At 43.0% G+C, this 15753-nt stretch overlaps 1 protein-coding gene across 3 annotated transcripts in view; it reads left to right on the top strand.

The window, feature by feature from the left end:
- The window catches only part of LOC105016393 (ephrin type-A receptor 6), a 114774-nt gene that overhangs the window by 84804 nt on the left and 14217 nt on the right, over positions 1 to 15753 (top strand). For 2 of the 3 annotated variants that reach the window (XM_020055092.2, XM_034286895.1), the window contains exons 8-9: positions 11896 to 12198; positions 14388 to 14496. In XM_020055092.2, the coding sequence (XP_019910651.2) occupies positions 11896 to 12198; positions 14388 to 14496 (412 nt within the window). The remainder of the gene's footprint in view (positions 1 to 11895; positions 12199 to 14387; positions 14497 to 15753) is intronic. The other variant, XM_020055093.2, reaches the window with a different exon arrangement.

Here is a 15753-nt window from a genome sequence, read left to right as displayed (position 1 = left end):
CCCTTCTTCCCTCTCTCTTCTTCTCTTTCTCTCACTTTCTGTCGCTCCCTGTCACCAAGCAAAGCGCTCAGTTGCCACGTTCTCTATCACTTCTAACTGTAAACTAGGAAAAACGACTCTGAATGCTTTATTCATCGTCCCAAAGAACCAAGTTATTTGTTAATGTGTTTGTATTTTCAGTCTTCTCATTGCTCAGTCTCAGGAAATGGTCACACGTGGGGGACTGTGTGTGAAATAGAAGGCAATCATTATGTGTGTCTTTAGTTTGCATGTGATCCGGCCTAGTGGGACCAAGCTGTGATATTATGTGGAGGAAATTGCTTTTTCACTTGCTGTTGAAATCAGAGTGCTAAATCACAGCTTATTGAATAGGGAGTTTGTGTGGCTTGTTGTGTGTTTATGTGTGGAATAATATCATAAATATGTTCAGTTTCTCTCTCCAGTCCTCTCCGGGACAGTATAACTGAGAGGAGCTTCTGTACGGTGTGCTGTGTTTCAAATGTACACTAAGAACCACTGATCCCAACTATTCTTCAGGGATTCCCCACTTACATTTTGTAAAGAGCTATCATTCCACTCTTTTTGTGGATTAATTATGGACATTTTGAGATAGTGGAATGAAGAATTCTACAACATGGCCCTTTAATGCAAACGCACTTAATTTCATCTCACTGGGATGTCATGACCGTCCAACACAACTAAACGTTACTGTCAGTTAACCGTTGCTTTCAAGCCAGCTAACTATTCCACTGAGAAAAATATGATAAAATATTCTGAAAAAAGATTGGGAACCTTTGTCGTAGATTACCTTGAAGTAAGCGTTTATGTTTTTTTCTTTTGGATGGAGGAGAGGCCGTGGTGGTTAGCAGTCAGACAGATAGCCAGATTGCGGTGGGCCAGATTTAAACTCATGCTGCAGCATCTTAGACCACTAGACCACCCTAGGACCCCCTGTGTTGGAGCTCTATGACCGCACAAAACCCACACTGGCCTCTGAGTTGTGACATGATGTGAGAACCTGATTGGTTCACCATCAGACTGCATCACTCATAGCTCATCACACCTGAAGCGAAATCACCTTTTCTGTCTCCTTACTTCTCTCCTCTCTCATGCCCTTTTCCTCTGGGGTGGTCAGCCAGACAGGTGGAGGGAAACGCACCGCCTCCACCGCAACCCGCTCGCTCAGAGATGGAGTGATGGAGCGATACACACTTGTGTGTGTGGAGGGGCGTGTGTGACAGGGCTGGCACCGGGTGATTGTCCATCAGAGATCCTGTCTGGATTATAAAACCAATCAGAGCACAGTGATTGCTGCAGGCGGTTAGTGATTGGATCACAGGCCACAGAGGGAGGGAGGGAGTATGAGGGAGGTGAGGGAGAGATGGCAAGAGATGAAGCACAAGAAGAGGATGTGTTCACTGTCCTCCGAATGATGCCTGTAGAATGTGATTTAGCTCAGGCAAGACACTCACGTCTACTTTGTGGAGCAGATTTCTTGTCTCGTTATGAACAGTTTGGTTTCTGATGAATTTGTTTCGATGGAATGTCTACCCACCAGAGAAATCTCTCTCTATCCACAGCCTGTACTGGGTTTATAAAGGGGTAGTTCACCCACTTCTACTTGTGGCCTTCTTTTTACAAGTTTTGTAGGTGATTCTCAGAAAGTTTTGAATGTTTCACTTTGTTACAAGGAAAATGTGCTGTCATGGCATTTGCAAAGGACCAATACACAATACATTATGAAAATGTTTTTCAGCATATTATAAAACACCCCATAAATCTTTTTGAATTATGCCGTTTACATCAATAAAAATGAATATGCAAATGATATACAATGTTTCATAAGACGGGAATGTTCGTAATCTGTAATGGGAATAAAGTGATCAAATATATTGTCAGCTGCATTAAGATAGCGGCTTAGATTAAATATATCTGTTGCTTTACAGTAAAGGGTGTTAATCCTGCCAACTGATATAGGGTACCATGACAAGACACATTGGCCCTCATTTATCAAAAGTGCGTACACCGAATTTCCAGCGTACACCCAAAACCACGGTGACTTTATCAATATGGACGTTGGCGTACGGCACTCTCAAATCCTCCGCCAGCTCAGGAGGTGGTGTACGCACGTTTTGAGTTAGTGCGAAAATGCGCAGAAAAAAATCCTAAAGCACTGACAAACTAAAATGTATGATATATTATGACTCACTGTCAAAAAAAACAACAACATAATAATTACAAACTTCAGTGTTTATTTTTGTGCAACATGGACTTCAATGTTTAATTTGTGTGAGTTTACCAAAGCATTTGATTTATATGTATTCCTTCAGATGCGAGCCTGTGCGCTTTACATTACGTTTCAGGGTTAGGCCCGGCAGTTGCGCACGGACTGGGTTCAGTAATCAAAGGCTTTTACTGACCAAAATATAATTCAGACTGACAAAATAATAAAGATCACATTATAGAAATAATAATAGAAATAATAATAATAACGACATTCTTCTTCTAAATAACAATAAACGTCATTAATAATAAATATCATAAAATAATAAGACGAATATTACAAATTGTCATGCAATTATTAATGTTAATGAATGGTACTCCACATCATATCATCATCTTTTATTCCTCTTTTTAAACTGCCAAATAAAAAAATTTCTTTCTTTCTACCTCCCTGGTGATCGTCTCAATCTCCACGTCAGAGAAGTTTCATTTTTTTGCCGTCTTCCGTGTGTCCATGGCGTAAAATGAGGGCGTGGGGGAAGCGGAGACTTGAATATATAGGGGCGTGTTATTCTAATGACGATCGTTTTCAGCGGCGGCATTAATCAAGGGCAGGTATTGCGTACACCTGGATTTTAAAGGTACGCACAGCTTCATAAATCAGGAGGTGAGAGGAGTGTAAGCAAAATCTTACGCCAACATATACGCCCGTTTCTACACAAGAATGATGAATGAGGGCCATTGTGTTTGTTACACAACACCTAGTAATTCTAGTCAGACATGAAATTATCATGTGATGTGATATTATCATGGTTACCTTAGTCTAGAGGGACGTCTACATATGATGTGATATAGTAAGTATATATTGTTATTCTAGTTAGAAGGGATATCGGCCAGACCCGTGTTGTAGAGTTTCTGGCTGTGTCAACAGGTTTTTGGTGTGTGTGTGTGTGTGTGTGTGTGTTTGTGTATGTGTGTGTGTGTGTGTGTGTGTGTTGTGTGTGTGTGTGGGACATAGATGGCAGGTTTTATCCTCTGCGGTCAGGAAGGGCAGGGGGGCCTGGGTTATGCAGGCATCTGGTGGTTCTGCCCTCCTGCGACCCCCCCTAACTGCTACTGCCTTGCCTTGGCAGATGTGGGTCAAAGGGTGGGGCCGTGCTTGACAGAGGTGAGGTTGGGGTTCCTGTGAGGTGAGGTTGGGGTTCCTGCGGAAGAAGAAAATGGCGGGAGGGCTGAGCAAGGTACCGCTAGATTGTGCAGTGTGTGTGTGTGTGTGTGTGGGGGGGGGGGGGTTGTTGCAGTGGACCCGTGTGTTTATTTGTATGCGGAATGCAGCGGGCACCTACAGTATTTACCTGCGCTGAATTAGCATGCATTGCAGCAGTCTGAGGGAGAATCTAATGAGCTGGGGACAAAGTCACACCTCTAATGGAAACAGTCTAAATGACAACAGGAGGAGAGAGGCCACAGCGAGGATGTTTGTACAGTGCTGTAATATATAATATGTATAGTCCTATTTTGACTGCATCACCGTTACCCATTTTAGATTTCCCCTTGGCATGGTCGTAGTAACAGCTCTCTGTTTAACTTCCAAACTGTATATTTTGACCGGCAGACACAGTGGTTATAATCCTGGAGCTGCTCTTCAATAACCCTCTTCTCATGTGTGCCGTGCTGAGCAGGTGGGAGTCAGGGAGAGAGGGAGGGAAGCTATTAGTAGTTTGTAGTGTTTGACATGATTAATGCTTGGCTCTTTATCGGCACCCTCTTCCTGCAGAGATCATTTCCCCCCACCTACCTAACGATGGGACTATTTTGGGCCAAGGCTCATTAATATCCAGTGATTAGATTCATTGTTCCAGGATTCTGATGGATGTCTCGCCGTTCCAAAAGTTTCTCTTTTGTAAGATTTGAATGATTGTCTCCTCTGAATTTGTGTCTCGTTGATGTTTGTTAATGAATTTGTGTGACACTGTTCATTCCTTCATTTCCATCTGAGATTCGCGGGGGCCCGTGAGAGCGGCCCCAGTTGCCTGCGTCTCACAGGACGGCGGTGCTATTGGTAGCCAGGGCTTTTATTTCTGTGGGTCCTGCAGTGGGTGATGCATGTGGTCTCAGTGCGATGTGGTCTGCTGAAGGAAGGTGAGGCAGAGCTATTTATACTGTTGAGACCAGGCTGCGGTAAAGTTGAGTGGAGATCCTACGGTTTCACTTGTTAAACAGACTGGCTATTTATACTGCTACCACTTCCTATTGTGCCCCGCTCTCCTGCTGTTAGGCTGTTCAGTTGAGGGAGTGGAAGAGAGGAGGGTCAGGGCACAAAGCAGAGGGTTTTCCCTTTATTCTCACTTTACTTCCTTGTGATTAGGAATCCTGTTGTGAATGGAAAAGCTACTACCTAATTAACATGATTTGTCTTTTAATTCGAAATGTAGCAGCTGACAGAATCACACCCTAATTCAACTCATTACACAGTGTTCTCTGTCTTTCCCTTTCTTTCGTTGAATTCAGTTGAACGGGGCTTTGTTGACGTGGGAAATCGGTGAAACACAAACAAATCTGCAAGGTACTACCAGTACATATCTGTTTATTTAATTAAGTGGTGTAACGCATTCTTTTTTTAGGACCACGCTGACCACCACAGTCAAGGTTTGAGCGTGAACTGTGCCCATAGCTGTCAAGGAACGGTGAAATAATCACTTCGGAAATTATATTTATTCGTTTTTCACTTTTTTTTCTGCTTTTCCTTCCCCAATTTCTTTATGTCAGATTGAGTTGTTGGCCCTGCAACAAGGCACCAGCTCCCAACCCGATTCAGTAGAGGAAGATCGCTGGCCAGTGCTGGCTAATTTGCATCACCTTGCAGCCTCCCTGTTCCTTGACAGCTATGGGCACAGTTCACGCTCAAACCTTGACTGTGGTGGTCAGCGTGGTCCTAAAAAAAGAATGCGTTACACCACTTAATTAAATAAACAGATATGTACTGGTAGTACCTTGCAGATTTGTTTGTGTTTCACTGATTGGCCTTTTTCGACCACTGTATTTGTATTTTGATATAAACTTGAAAGTTTATCAATGTCTGGATGGATTTTCAAACTCATTGTGGGTCTGTGATCTGTGGGAAATATGTGTCCCTAATTTGGAAATCAGGAAGTGCGGCTCCATTTCCACGTAACTTTATAGACAGGATGTCTGTTCTTCAGAGCCTGTTCTGCCAAGGTAGGCCACTCTTCATACGAGGCTATGCTCACAGAGTCTGTATTTTGGGTCAAGGATTTTGGGCCAGTCACATTGGTCAGGTTTTCTGCCTAATTTATATGTTTTGGTTTTTAATGTGTACACAAAGCATTTTTTTTTTTTTTAAGTGGACCCCAGGCATCACATCTCTGGAGGGCAGTGGGTTGCTTTCGTTGTGTCTCTTCACTGCAATCACAGCACCAAGTCAAGTCAGGGTGTGTCTGTTTGAGGGTTTTCTCTAATAAAGCTCTTAAGCAGCCATGGGATGGAGATGGGTCTAAGGACGGAGATAAATTGTCAGCAGAGAGATAGTTCTATTCTTCTCATTAATGACTAGAGAGAAAGAGAGGAGGACAAGAGGAAGATTGTGAAAGAGAACAGAGAAGGAGGAGGTAAATTAGTATTGATTGTAACAGGGTTGGTTCAGAGCTGGTTTAACTGTCCTTTATACAGATCATTGGCTTTCCAGATTACTATTAGAGATGAACAAGGGGATTGGAGTGTTGGGATGTCACTACGACCCCATTAAACACACACACGCACCCTCACACACCAGGAAGTTGCTATGACCCTATTATTGTCTGAGGCTTGTGGTGTCACCCAGGGCAGAGCTGGTCTACCATAACTGGAGCTGGACGATGTTAGAAGAGTAACAATCAGAGCAGTAGGGCAGGTCGGGGCTCCAGCTTAACTTTCACTCCAAAAAATAGTTTCTCCTTCCTTTCCATTTACTCCCTCCTTCCGATGGTTCGTGACTGATGTACTTAATTACCTGTTAACTGCGGCAGGCTGGCTCTCTGGGCTGAAACACATGATGGATGAACTGAAACTGGCATCTGCTTGGATACAGTGCCCATACTGTTGGGTACGGTCTACATACACTTATACACAGGAGACGTCATCATTAGTTTATGTACACTTAACTTTTTTGTCACTGTTAGGGAAAGAAAATTGCATCCATAGAAAAAATGTACTGTTAGAACACAGCCTCTCCTTTTGGCTGCAGTCTAGATGGGTTTCAACCCCTCCTTCATCTTGAAATGGTTTTGGGGTGTTGAGGACTGTTTTACTCTTCTTGGGAGGAAATAAGCAATTGTCCTTGTAGTAATGGGACGTGGAAGACAACCAAGAGAGAGATGCAGACAGTGAGGTTAGAACCATGAAAGGACGAGGACAATTGTGTGAGGAAAAAATAGAAGCATGGGAGAAAGAAATGACCAGTTCATAATAATGACTGTTCTCTAAAAGTGTTGAGGATTTTCACTGACTCCTTATGTGAGTTCACCTAGAGAACACACACACACGGCACGTAATCTCATAAAGATCCCCATGCTCCCCATGCTGTGTGTGGTAAAGTCAAAGCAGAGGTCAAAGCCTTTTGGACAAACACAATTAAGACATTAACCCTAGTTGATTGAGTTTAGCCAATCATAACCATGGCTAATTTCCTTTATAGAATCATGAACCCTACAATTAGCGCCAGGGTGTTTGGCCCAACAGGGACGTGACCTCCATTAAAACACAAGGGTGTCTTTGTTCAAGTCTTACACTGTCAGTGGACTAACATACCATGCATGCACTGTGGTTGAACCTGGCTGCTAATGTGGTTAGAACAGGGTGTGAATCTCATCCCATGGAGGGCCTAGTGTCTGCTGGTTTCTGTTTTCTTTTCCTTTCAATTGGTGCCCATTTAAGACCCAGACAACCGGAGGAGCTCTTAACTAATTAATAAACTTAAAGAATTGATCAAGTTCGAGGGTGGAGTAAACACCGGCAGACCCCTCGGACTTCCACGGACTGAGTTTGACACTTGTGGGTTAGAGGATCCAGGGATGGAAGATCTGGTTGGGCTTGGTTTTGAAGATTGGTGGTGGATGACCTTGCCTAAGGGAGACTCGCACACAAACACGTTGTATTCTGTACAGAGACACTCACACACACACGTCTGCGTGCTCTGAATGTTATTGATTAACTTAGGTCTCACTGGAACCCAGATCATGTATGAATAGAACAACTTTACACTCGCAGCTACCCAGAGCAACTCAGAATGGCTCGGGAGCAAATGTACTAAGGAAAGACAGAGATCAGTATTTTGTGAAGAAAGAAACCAATTTGAAATGATTCGAGCTTTGTGACATGGTGCATTATCCTGCTGGAAGTAGCCATCAGAGGATGGGTACATGGTGGTCCTATAGGGATGGACATGGTCAGAAACAATGCTCAGGTAGGCCGTGGCATTTAAACAATGCCCAATTGGCACTAAGGGTCCTAAAGTGTGCCAAGAAAACATCCCCCACACCATTACACCACCACCACCAGCCTGCACAGTGGTAACAAGGCATGATGGATCCATGTTCTCATTCTGTTTACGCCAAATTCTGACTCTACCATCTGAATGTCTCAATAGAAATCGAGACTCATCAGACCAGGCAACATTCTTCCAGTCTTCAACTGTCCAATTTTGGTGAGCTTGTGCAAATTGTAGCCTCTTTTTCCTATTTGTAGTGGAGATGAGTGGTACCCGGTGGGGTCTTCTGCTGTTGTAGTCCATCCGCCTGAAGGTTGTGCGTGTTGTGGCTTCACAAATGCTTTGCTGCATACCTCGGTTGTAACGAGGGGTTATTTCAGTCAAAGTTGCTCTTCTATCAGCTTGAATCAGTCGGCACATTCTCCTCTGACCTCTAGCATCAACAAGGCATTTTCGCCCACAGGACTGCCGCATACTGGATGTTTTTCCCTTTTCACACCATTCTTTGTAAACCCTAGAAATGGTTGTGCGTGAAAATCCCAGTAACTGAGCAGATTGTGAAATACTCAGACCGGCCCATCTGGCACCAACAGCCATGCCACGCTCAAAATTGCTTAAATCACCTTTCTTTCCCATTCTGACATTCAGTTTGGAGTTCAGGAGATTGTCTTGACCAGGACCACACCCCTAAATGCATTGAAGCAACTGCCATGTGATTGGTTGATTAGATAATTGCATTAATGAGAAATTGAACAGGTGTTCCTAATAATCCTTTAGGTGAGTGTATGTGACATCAGATTTGTCACCTTGTCGGCACAGGGATTCAAACCAGTGATTGTTTGCCTATCTACCGCCCCACCTGCCATTGTCTACAACTTGTGTCAAAACAAAACCATAAACCCCCCCTCAGTCTTCCTTACCCTAATCTCTCTCTCACTCTTGCTATCTTTCTATCTATCTTTCTCACAGCTTTCCTCTGCCTTATGTTACCAATGTCTTCACATGCCTTTACCGCTGTATAAAAGCATCAATACAGAAACCATTGATTTTCTAAACTGTTAATGGAGGCCTGGGGGCCAGGCAAGCTCATTAAAACCCTACACAGGTCAAGCTGCTGTAATGAGACTACATTAGTTTACTGGGAGCTTAACTACACCAGACTGGAAAATCCATCCATTGCTACCACTAATTGACCAGTGATTATAATGGGTTTCCAATCTTCGTCCGACTCATAGAGATAGAGCTGCGGGGTCTACTGTGTCCTGGCGTTTTAGTTTAAGTGCTATAGGCTATATTCCTTAGTAGGGTCGAGATGAGGGAAATGTCTCGCTCCAGGTTTACTTTCATGTGAAGCCTTGTTCAGAGCTAGCTTGCACAAGAATTTCAATGTTGTTAGAGTTGTTCAGTAGCCTCCACTATTTCATCCTCAAGGTCTCAGCATTTTGAGGGGGCATGTGTAGAAATGAGCAATTGGTCTCTATTTTGGTTTATATTAGAAATAATATAATGAGGACCACTCCTGCTCTATGTGGCCAGGATTCAAATGTGTTATTTGACAGTTGTTCTCCTAATGGTTGTGTCCTGGTGTGTCTGCCACAGTATCCTGCTATTTGAACACTGGCGTGTTCCAGCCTGACTTCCAAACAAATATGTCCTGCTTGTTTCATGGCGCTCTGCAGCAGTAGAAGTGTGATTGCGATTGTGCAGGCTGGGGACATAGTATTTATGCATTGTTTATTGTTCCCTATCAGAAGCGAATATGCTAGCAACAGATGCAGGGCCCTTTACTGATCTAGATGCTACAGCAGTTACATTCAGTGGCTGCACTCTGTGTGTGTGTGTGTGTGTGTGTGTGTGTGTGTGTGTGTGTGTGTGTGTGTGTGTGTGTGTGTGTGTGCCAACAGCAGAATTTTATTAAGATTCTCGATACCACATACCGAACAATACTATATAGAAATCTGCAAGTGCATAACACTGGTTTGTTTTGCAGTACATGTGATGGTGGTCACTGCAAATGGTCACTGCTTCAATGCAAATAACCACGATTAAGTCGTATAGGCATACTTTTATTTAAATGTGATCAAGGAAACCAGAAGTAACCAAATGATAGTAGAAAGTAATATGTTCTCTAATGGACAGTGTCATTTGCTGACTTGATTTCATTTGTTAAATAATCAGGCGGATCTGCTAGTATACCGTACGAGGGTTTCCAAAGACAATGACAGGCTCACACAAACACGCACACACATTTAAAATAAGCATGGAGTCATGTGAGACTAATCATATTTTGTAAAGTAATGTCTGTATGTGTTACCATGGGTTTTATAGAAGTGATGTACTTTTATATGCGAGGGAGAGAAAATGAAAGACGGAGAACAGCTATGCCCTTTCAGCTGACTCTTATTATGCTAAATAAATCAGATCAATTCAATCAGCCATGTTATTATGTTGTTGGTCCATTTTAGCTATTATTTGGAAAGCATTAGTCATTATTTTCAACAAACCAAGCATTAGATCAGGCAGACACAATTTGTTTAAGCTCGCTACACTGAATTGCCTGCTGGAATTGCAGCCTTGTCACCAGGGTGATATTACTGTAGGGAAGCGTCTACCACTCCACTTACTGATGAAGTAGAACTAAATATAGTGTTTATTTTACCATTACACACATTGGAATGGAGACAGGAGGCAGAAAGACCGGGAAGAAAGAGGGAAGGGGATGTATTTCAGTTGGCTTCTGCATTTAGCCCTGCACCTCGGAATTGGAGAGGTCCAGTGAGCTGCCAGGAACGGCTTGGGATGATGGAGGCTTCAGGCTGAGCTTTTCTTATCAGCCCCGTGGCAGTGCGTCTCCCAGCTCTGCCCTGCCTCACAAAGCTTTAGCCCTGCAAGCAACACACCAGCCCCTTGCAGGGCAGCGCCTGGAGCTCAGTCCGACCCGGCTCATCCCTGCAGGGCCCCCCGGGGCCCGGGCAGCGCCACCTTCACTTGACCTCCACTCAGCCTCCAGTCGAACCAGGGCTCAACCCATGCAGAGGATCATGGGAGAGAGATGGAAAGGGCTGCTCTCTCACTGAGGGGACCGACTGGATTTAGGATTAAGATCAAGGCTTTCTGTTGTGTTTGATAACTGTTTTTAGTACACAGTGGCTAGCCCAGGAGACAGCCGTGTGGCTTGACTCACAGGAGCATGGGTTATCGTAGGGGAGAGGCCCCATTCATTGTGAATAGGCTTTTTTGTCTTGGGAAGGATTTTTTAATTATTTGTCTTATTTTACTTTTTCTGATATTTGGGATGTTTTCACTTTTAGATGCAGCTTCTTTATTGATTTGTAGCACCGACATATTTAGGAAACAGTGGGGGATAAATGCAGTTTAGCTGACAGGCCCTGTGTGTGTGCAGTGTAAGGATGGTATTTTGCTAGCTCGGGCATCTGAACACAGAGAGGATTTCTATCATTTTTAACTTTTTGGAAGGGTTAAGGAGGGGAACAGACATGCATAGGTTTTGTTATGGGATGTCATGCCATGTGCTTTTTAAAGGTAGAAATTAGGACTGTAAAACAAAGGCATTATAAATCATTCAACTGAGGATTCAAAAGGTATTTCATAACATTTTCATTCCCAGCACCACCCATTGTTTTAGCTGTGTGTATTCCATCCTTTATAGAGCGCTGGTTTATGTCATATTCAAGCTAGTGAATTATGTCACATTTGAAATTGGTATTCATGTCACACTGTTATACCATGTTAATGAACCCTTTAGAGAATTATATTTGTTTTAAATGGTTTGTAAGACATTTATGTAGTGCATCTATGTAGGTATTACCATTACCATTTACAAGCTCATTGAACCTTTTGACATCCCCAGAAAGAAAGCTTTTCCTTTTTGTATTACCAGTATGTATGTTGAGATATCCAAGCCAGCTGTTTATTATGTTCACTTGATGAGATATTCATAAGTGAGAGGCTGATGTCATGTGCCAGTCGCTACAGTTCATCCCTGGGCAGATTTGTGTAGTACACAGCACTAATGGAATCAGCGCACTAACATGATGTATATCAGAACAGTGAACTTTAACCGGGCATCCCACATTTGCTTTACATTAAGGATCTATTGACTCTTGTATAAGAGTGAAGTATGAACTTCTTATTACATGAACCCCTCAGCCTCTAACCCTGTGTAGGATCTGCCCCCGCAGGTGCCTTCATGGTGGGTATGCTGAAGAAAGACTGGGCCTCTCAGAACAGCATTGCCCTGTCGTGGCTGGAGCCGGACCTGCCCTCACTCAATGTGGTCGACTATGAGATCAAGTACTACGAGAAGGAGCATGAGGAGTTGAGCTACTCCTCCACGAGGACCAAAGCCCCCAGTGTCATCATCACAGGCTTAAAACCCTCCACCTGCTACGTCTTCAGCCTGAGAACACGCACCTCTGCTGGACACAGTGCTTACAGCCCAAAATATGAGTATGAGACCACAGACGACAGTGAGTACCTCTCAGCTCCAAAATAGGTATTTGTCATGACCCCTAACGTTTAACCCTAATCAATGAAAAGATCAGTGGTTCCTAATGTGTTGGTGATGTTGGTTTTACTTCTATTGGCTTAATTTTTTTCCTCCCAGTAATCATGTTGAATATTAACATACACAGCCAGCCCCGTGATGCTAATTCATTTCCTGACCACTTGGCCAGTTGTCACTTAAATTTGACTTTACCTGGGTTTGTATTTTAGTGGCAGTATTCCTAGTTGACAGATCTCAAGCAGTAGGACTATAGAGCAGCAGTTTCTCTGTGCAGGGCAGCACAGATCTACTCCAATCCATTAAGCTGGCCTTTTCAGTCACACCCTTTTACATCTGGCAAAGGAGATTTGTGCTTTAACTGTCAGTATTTTTGCCGATTGACAGTGTGTAATTCTTTTTCTAAATGTCAAATTAAATGTATCCAACACATTAGCTTGCTAGTTTAGCTTATTCTTCACATTAAAACGGGATGCTCCTATCAAACCAGTTACACACTATGCTGAGTTCTGCTAGCTAACATTATTTAGTAAATTATTTGTTGATGGAAACAGCAGCAGCTAGGACAGGTGCCCCTCAAATCCAGCTGATTAATCCCAATGACACAATGTTGCAATCACATAGAGACATGCTTGCCCGAACTACAAAATTATATCTGATTACATACTTATTGTGTATCACCAAGTCCACGGGGCAAGTGTGCTATTCTGTAAAATAAATCTAGCTGGTTATCAAAGTAGCTAACTGTATGAGCTAGTTACAACAGGTTGGCTAAGCAGCCAACTCACTGCCAGCATTTAACTTTTTTCCTTAAATCTTTCACATTATTAAATCGGGCACTGAGTAATCATTTTACTGTCTAGTGCAGGGATTCTTGAGCCTTTAACACAGAGGTTCTGACATCTCACAATACAGAGGTTCTGACGTCTCCTGAACTAGCTCACCTTATTCAATGGCTTGATGACTAGTTGATTCAGAAGTGCTAGCTCTGGAATGTATCTAACACAAGGAACGGCTGGGTTTATCAAGGAGAGGTTTGCGAACCGCTGAATTCAGGCTATTCATAGAGAGTCAATGAGAGAGTTCAGGGATCCATTGTAAATAGAAACATTTTAGTTTTTTGAATGTTAGACGTTACTGAAACGTGAACATGAGTTCCACGTCTTATAAGATGTTTGAATTATGAACACTGTGGAGGATCTGACCATACAAAGACCTCTGTGGCCTCTCCTTCCCCGTCTCCTCTGACGGTTTGTGTGTGTGGTGTGACTATTGATGGACACCGCCTTCCTTTGCCTCCCTCCTTTCCCGTCCTTGTCCTCCCTGTCGCCCTTTCATTTCTTCATTTGCCCGCTGCTCCCTACCATCTAACCTCTTCCCTTCCTGCTTAGTCTGGACAGGCCTTTTAAATTCAACTCTTACACCTCTGTCACATTAGCTCAGGGTCAATCAGCCTTGCTCCTTAGTTAAGGTTTTGGAATGTGTGTAAAGTGTGTGGTCAGGAGATTGGTCCTGTGAACTAATCACAGCTTTGTTCCTCTCTTCAAGTCTGACTGGCAGTTACCTCCGTCCTGATCCTAGCTACTCACACGCATAGTCTCACACCCATGATCCCACCCTGAGAACACCCACACTTACAAACATTATTCTCTCCCAACCACATCCAACACTCACCAAGATCAATCATATCAGGCTCTGGGTTGGGGGCCACGCTTTCTGATCTCCAATTCATTTTAATTAAGTGTGAAATATTGTAAAAATACATTTGCTAATAGCAATCATCTTTCAATTATGTGGGATTTGCTAGCCCTGTGAAGAAACAGAGAAAAGGGGAAATTATGAATATCAAATGGAGCCAATTTAGGCAAATGATCAGAGACTAAATCACAATTTCATGAATGAATAATATTAATTAAATGGTACCAAGCATATGAATGATTCCCTGTAAAAGCATGGTTGTGTTTCAGACCAAGGGTTCAAAAATGTCTCTGTATTCATTTCAGATATAATTTATACTAACTATATTAATTATTACAGATATTTGTCCTTTATGATAAAGATGTTTTAATATATCTGACTTGATGATGTAAATGGTAAGAAAAAATACCCAAGAAAAAATAATAATCAATCAATTGATTTGTCCCTTTCCCATAGCATCGGACATGGCTTCAGACCAGGGTCAGGTGTTGGTGATTGTCACAGCAGCCGTGGGAGGCTTCACCCTCCTTATCATCCTCACCCTCTTCTTCCTCATCACTGGACGGTAAGACACACACACACACACACAAATATCTGAGGCCTGGGTCATTTCCTAATGGAGTAGATGGTCAGCAGAAAACTGTCAGCAACCCATAGGAAGGAATAAGAGTTCGGCCCAGTAAAAAGCACAAAAGGAAAGGCTTCAATAGCACTGACAGTTTTAGAATAGTTCAGCACCATGGACAACACCAAGAGTGTTTTCAGTAGAATTGACAGAGTTTTAGAATAGTTCAGCACCATGGACAGCACCAAGAGTGTTTTCAGTAGCATTGACAGAGTTTTAGAATAGTTCAGCACCATGGACAGCACCAAGAGTGTTTTCAGTAACATTGACAGTTTTAGAATAGTTCAGCGCCATGGACAGCACCAAGAGTGTTTTCAGTAGAATTGACAGAGTTTTAGAATAGGTCAGCACCTTGGACAGCACTAATAGTGTTTTCAGTAGCACTGACAGTTTTAGAATAGTTCACCACCATGGACAGCAGTGAACGTGTTTTCAGTATCACTGACAGAGCTGTAGTATACCTCAGCAATACGTTGTGGACATCTCCCGGTACTGAGAGGCATAGGACTGCATTACACACTGATTTTTAAAGAACAACAGTTAGAAAGGCACTCAAAGAACAGTTTTAAGTGGGACTTTTCGTGTGATGAAACCTTTGAGATGACTTTTCCATCTGTGTAGGTGTTACCCTCTCTCTCTCTAGGTCCTCTCTTTGTTCTAAAACGCTGAGGCTCGGTAAGCACTGTGAACTTAACAAAAGTTGTTTCAAAGAGTAACCGGTTAAAAGCAGGACACTACATGCATTTTCCTGTCCCTCCACCGTGATGTATATACCTGTGTGTATAGGAGTGTCGGCCTGTGTAGGAGTTGGGTCTATCTCTGCATGGTACAGCGTTTAGACAGCCTACTCTAAACCCACACCACTGCTCTCCACTTCAACTTCAGGGTTATCTTGCTATAGTTTCTCATCTCTCTCTGTTCCTGTTCTCCTTTTCTCCTCTCCTCCCTCTCGCCTCTGTTCCTCATCAACGGAAACAGAGGACTTGGGCCTGTAGTGATGACTCACTGTATATTAAGGGAGAGAAGAGGTTGATTTACATTGACTTTTAGATTAAAGCTGTGGGCAGGGTTTGATATTGAGAGGTGGGAGGGTGTGTCCGCATGAGTGTGATCCGTAATATATTTGTATAGCCTTTCAATCCTCTACGTCTCCTGTATACACCGCTGTAAAAAAAATCCTTTGAGAAAGAGTTCCTG

Source organism: Esox lucius, chromosome 16 (assembly GCF_011004845.1).
Source record: "Esox lucius isolate fEsoLuc1 chromosome 16, fEsoLuc1.pri, whole genome shotgun sequence".
Lineage (NCBI taxonomy): Eukaryota > Metazoa > Chordata > Actinopteri > Esociformes > Esocidae > Esox > Esox lucius.
The sequence above is the reverse complement of the archived record's forward strand: the minus strand, read 5'-3'. Positions and strand labels throughout refer to the sequence as shown.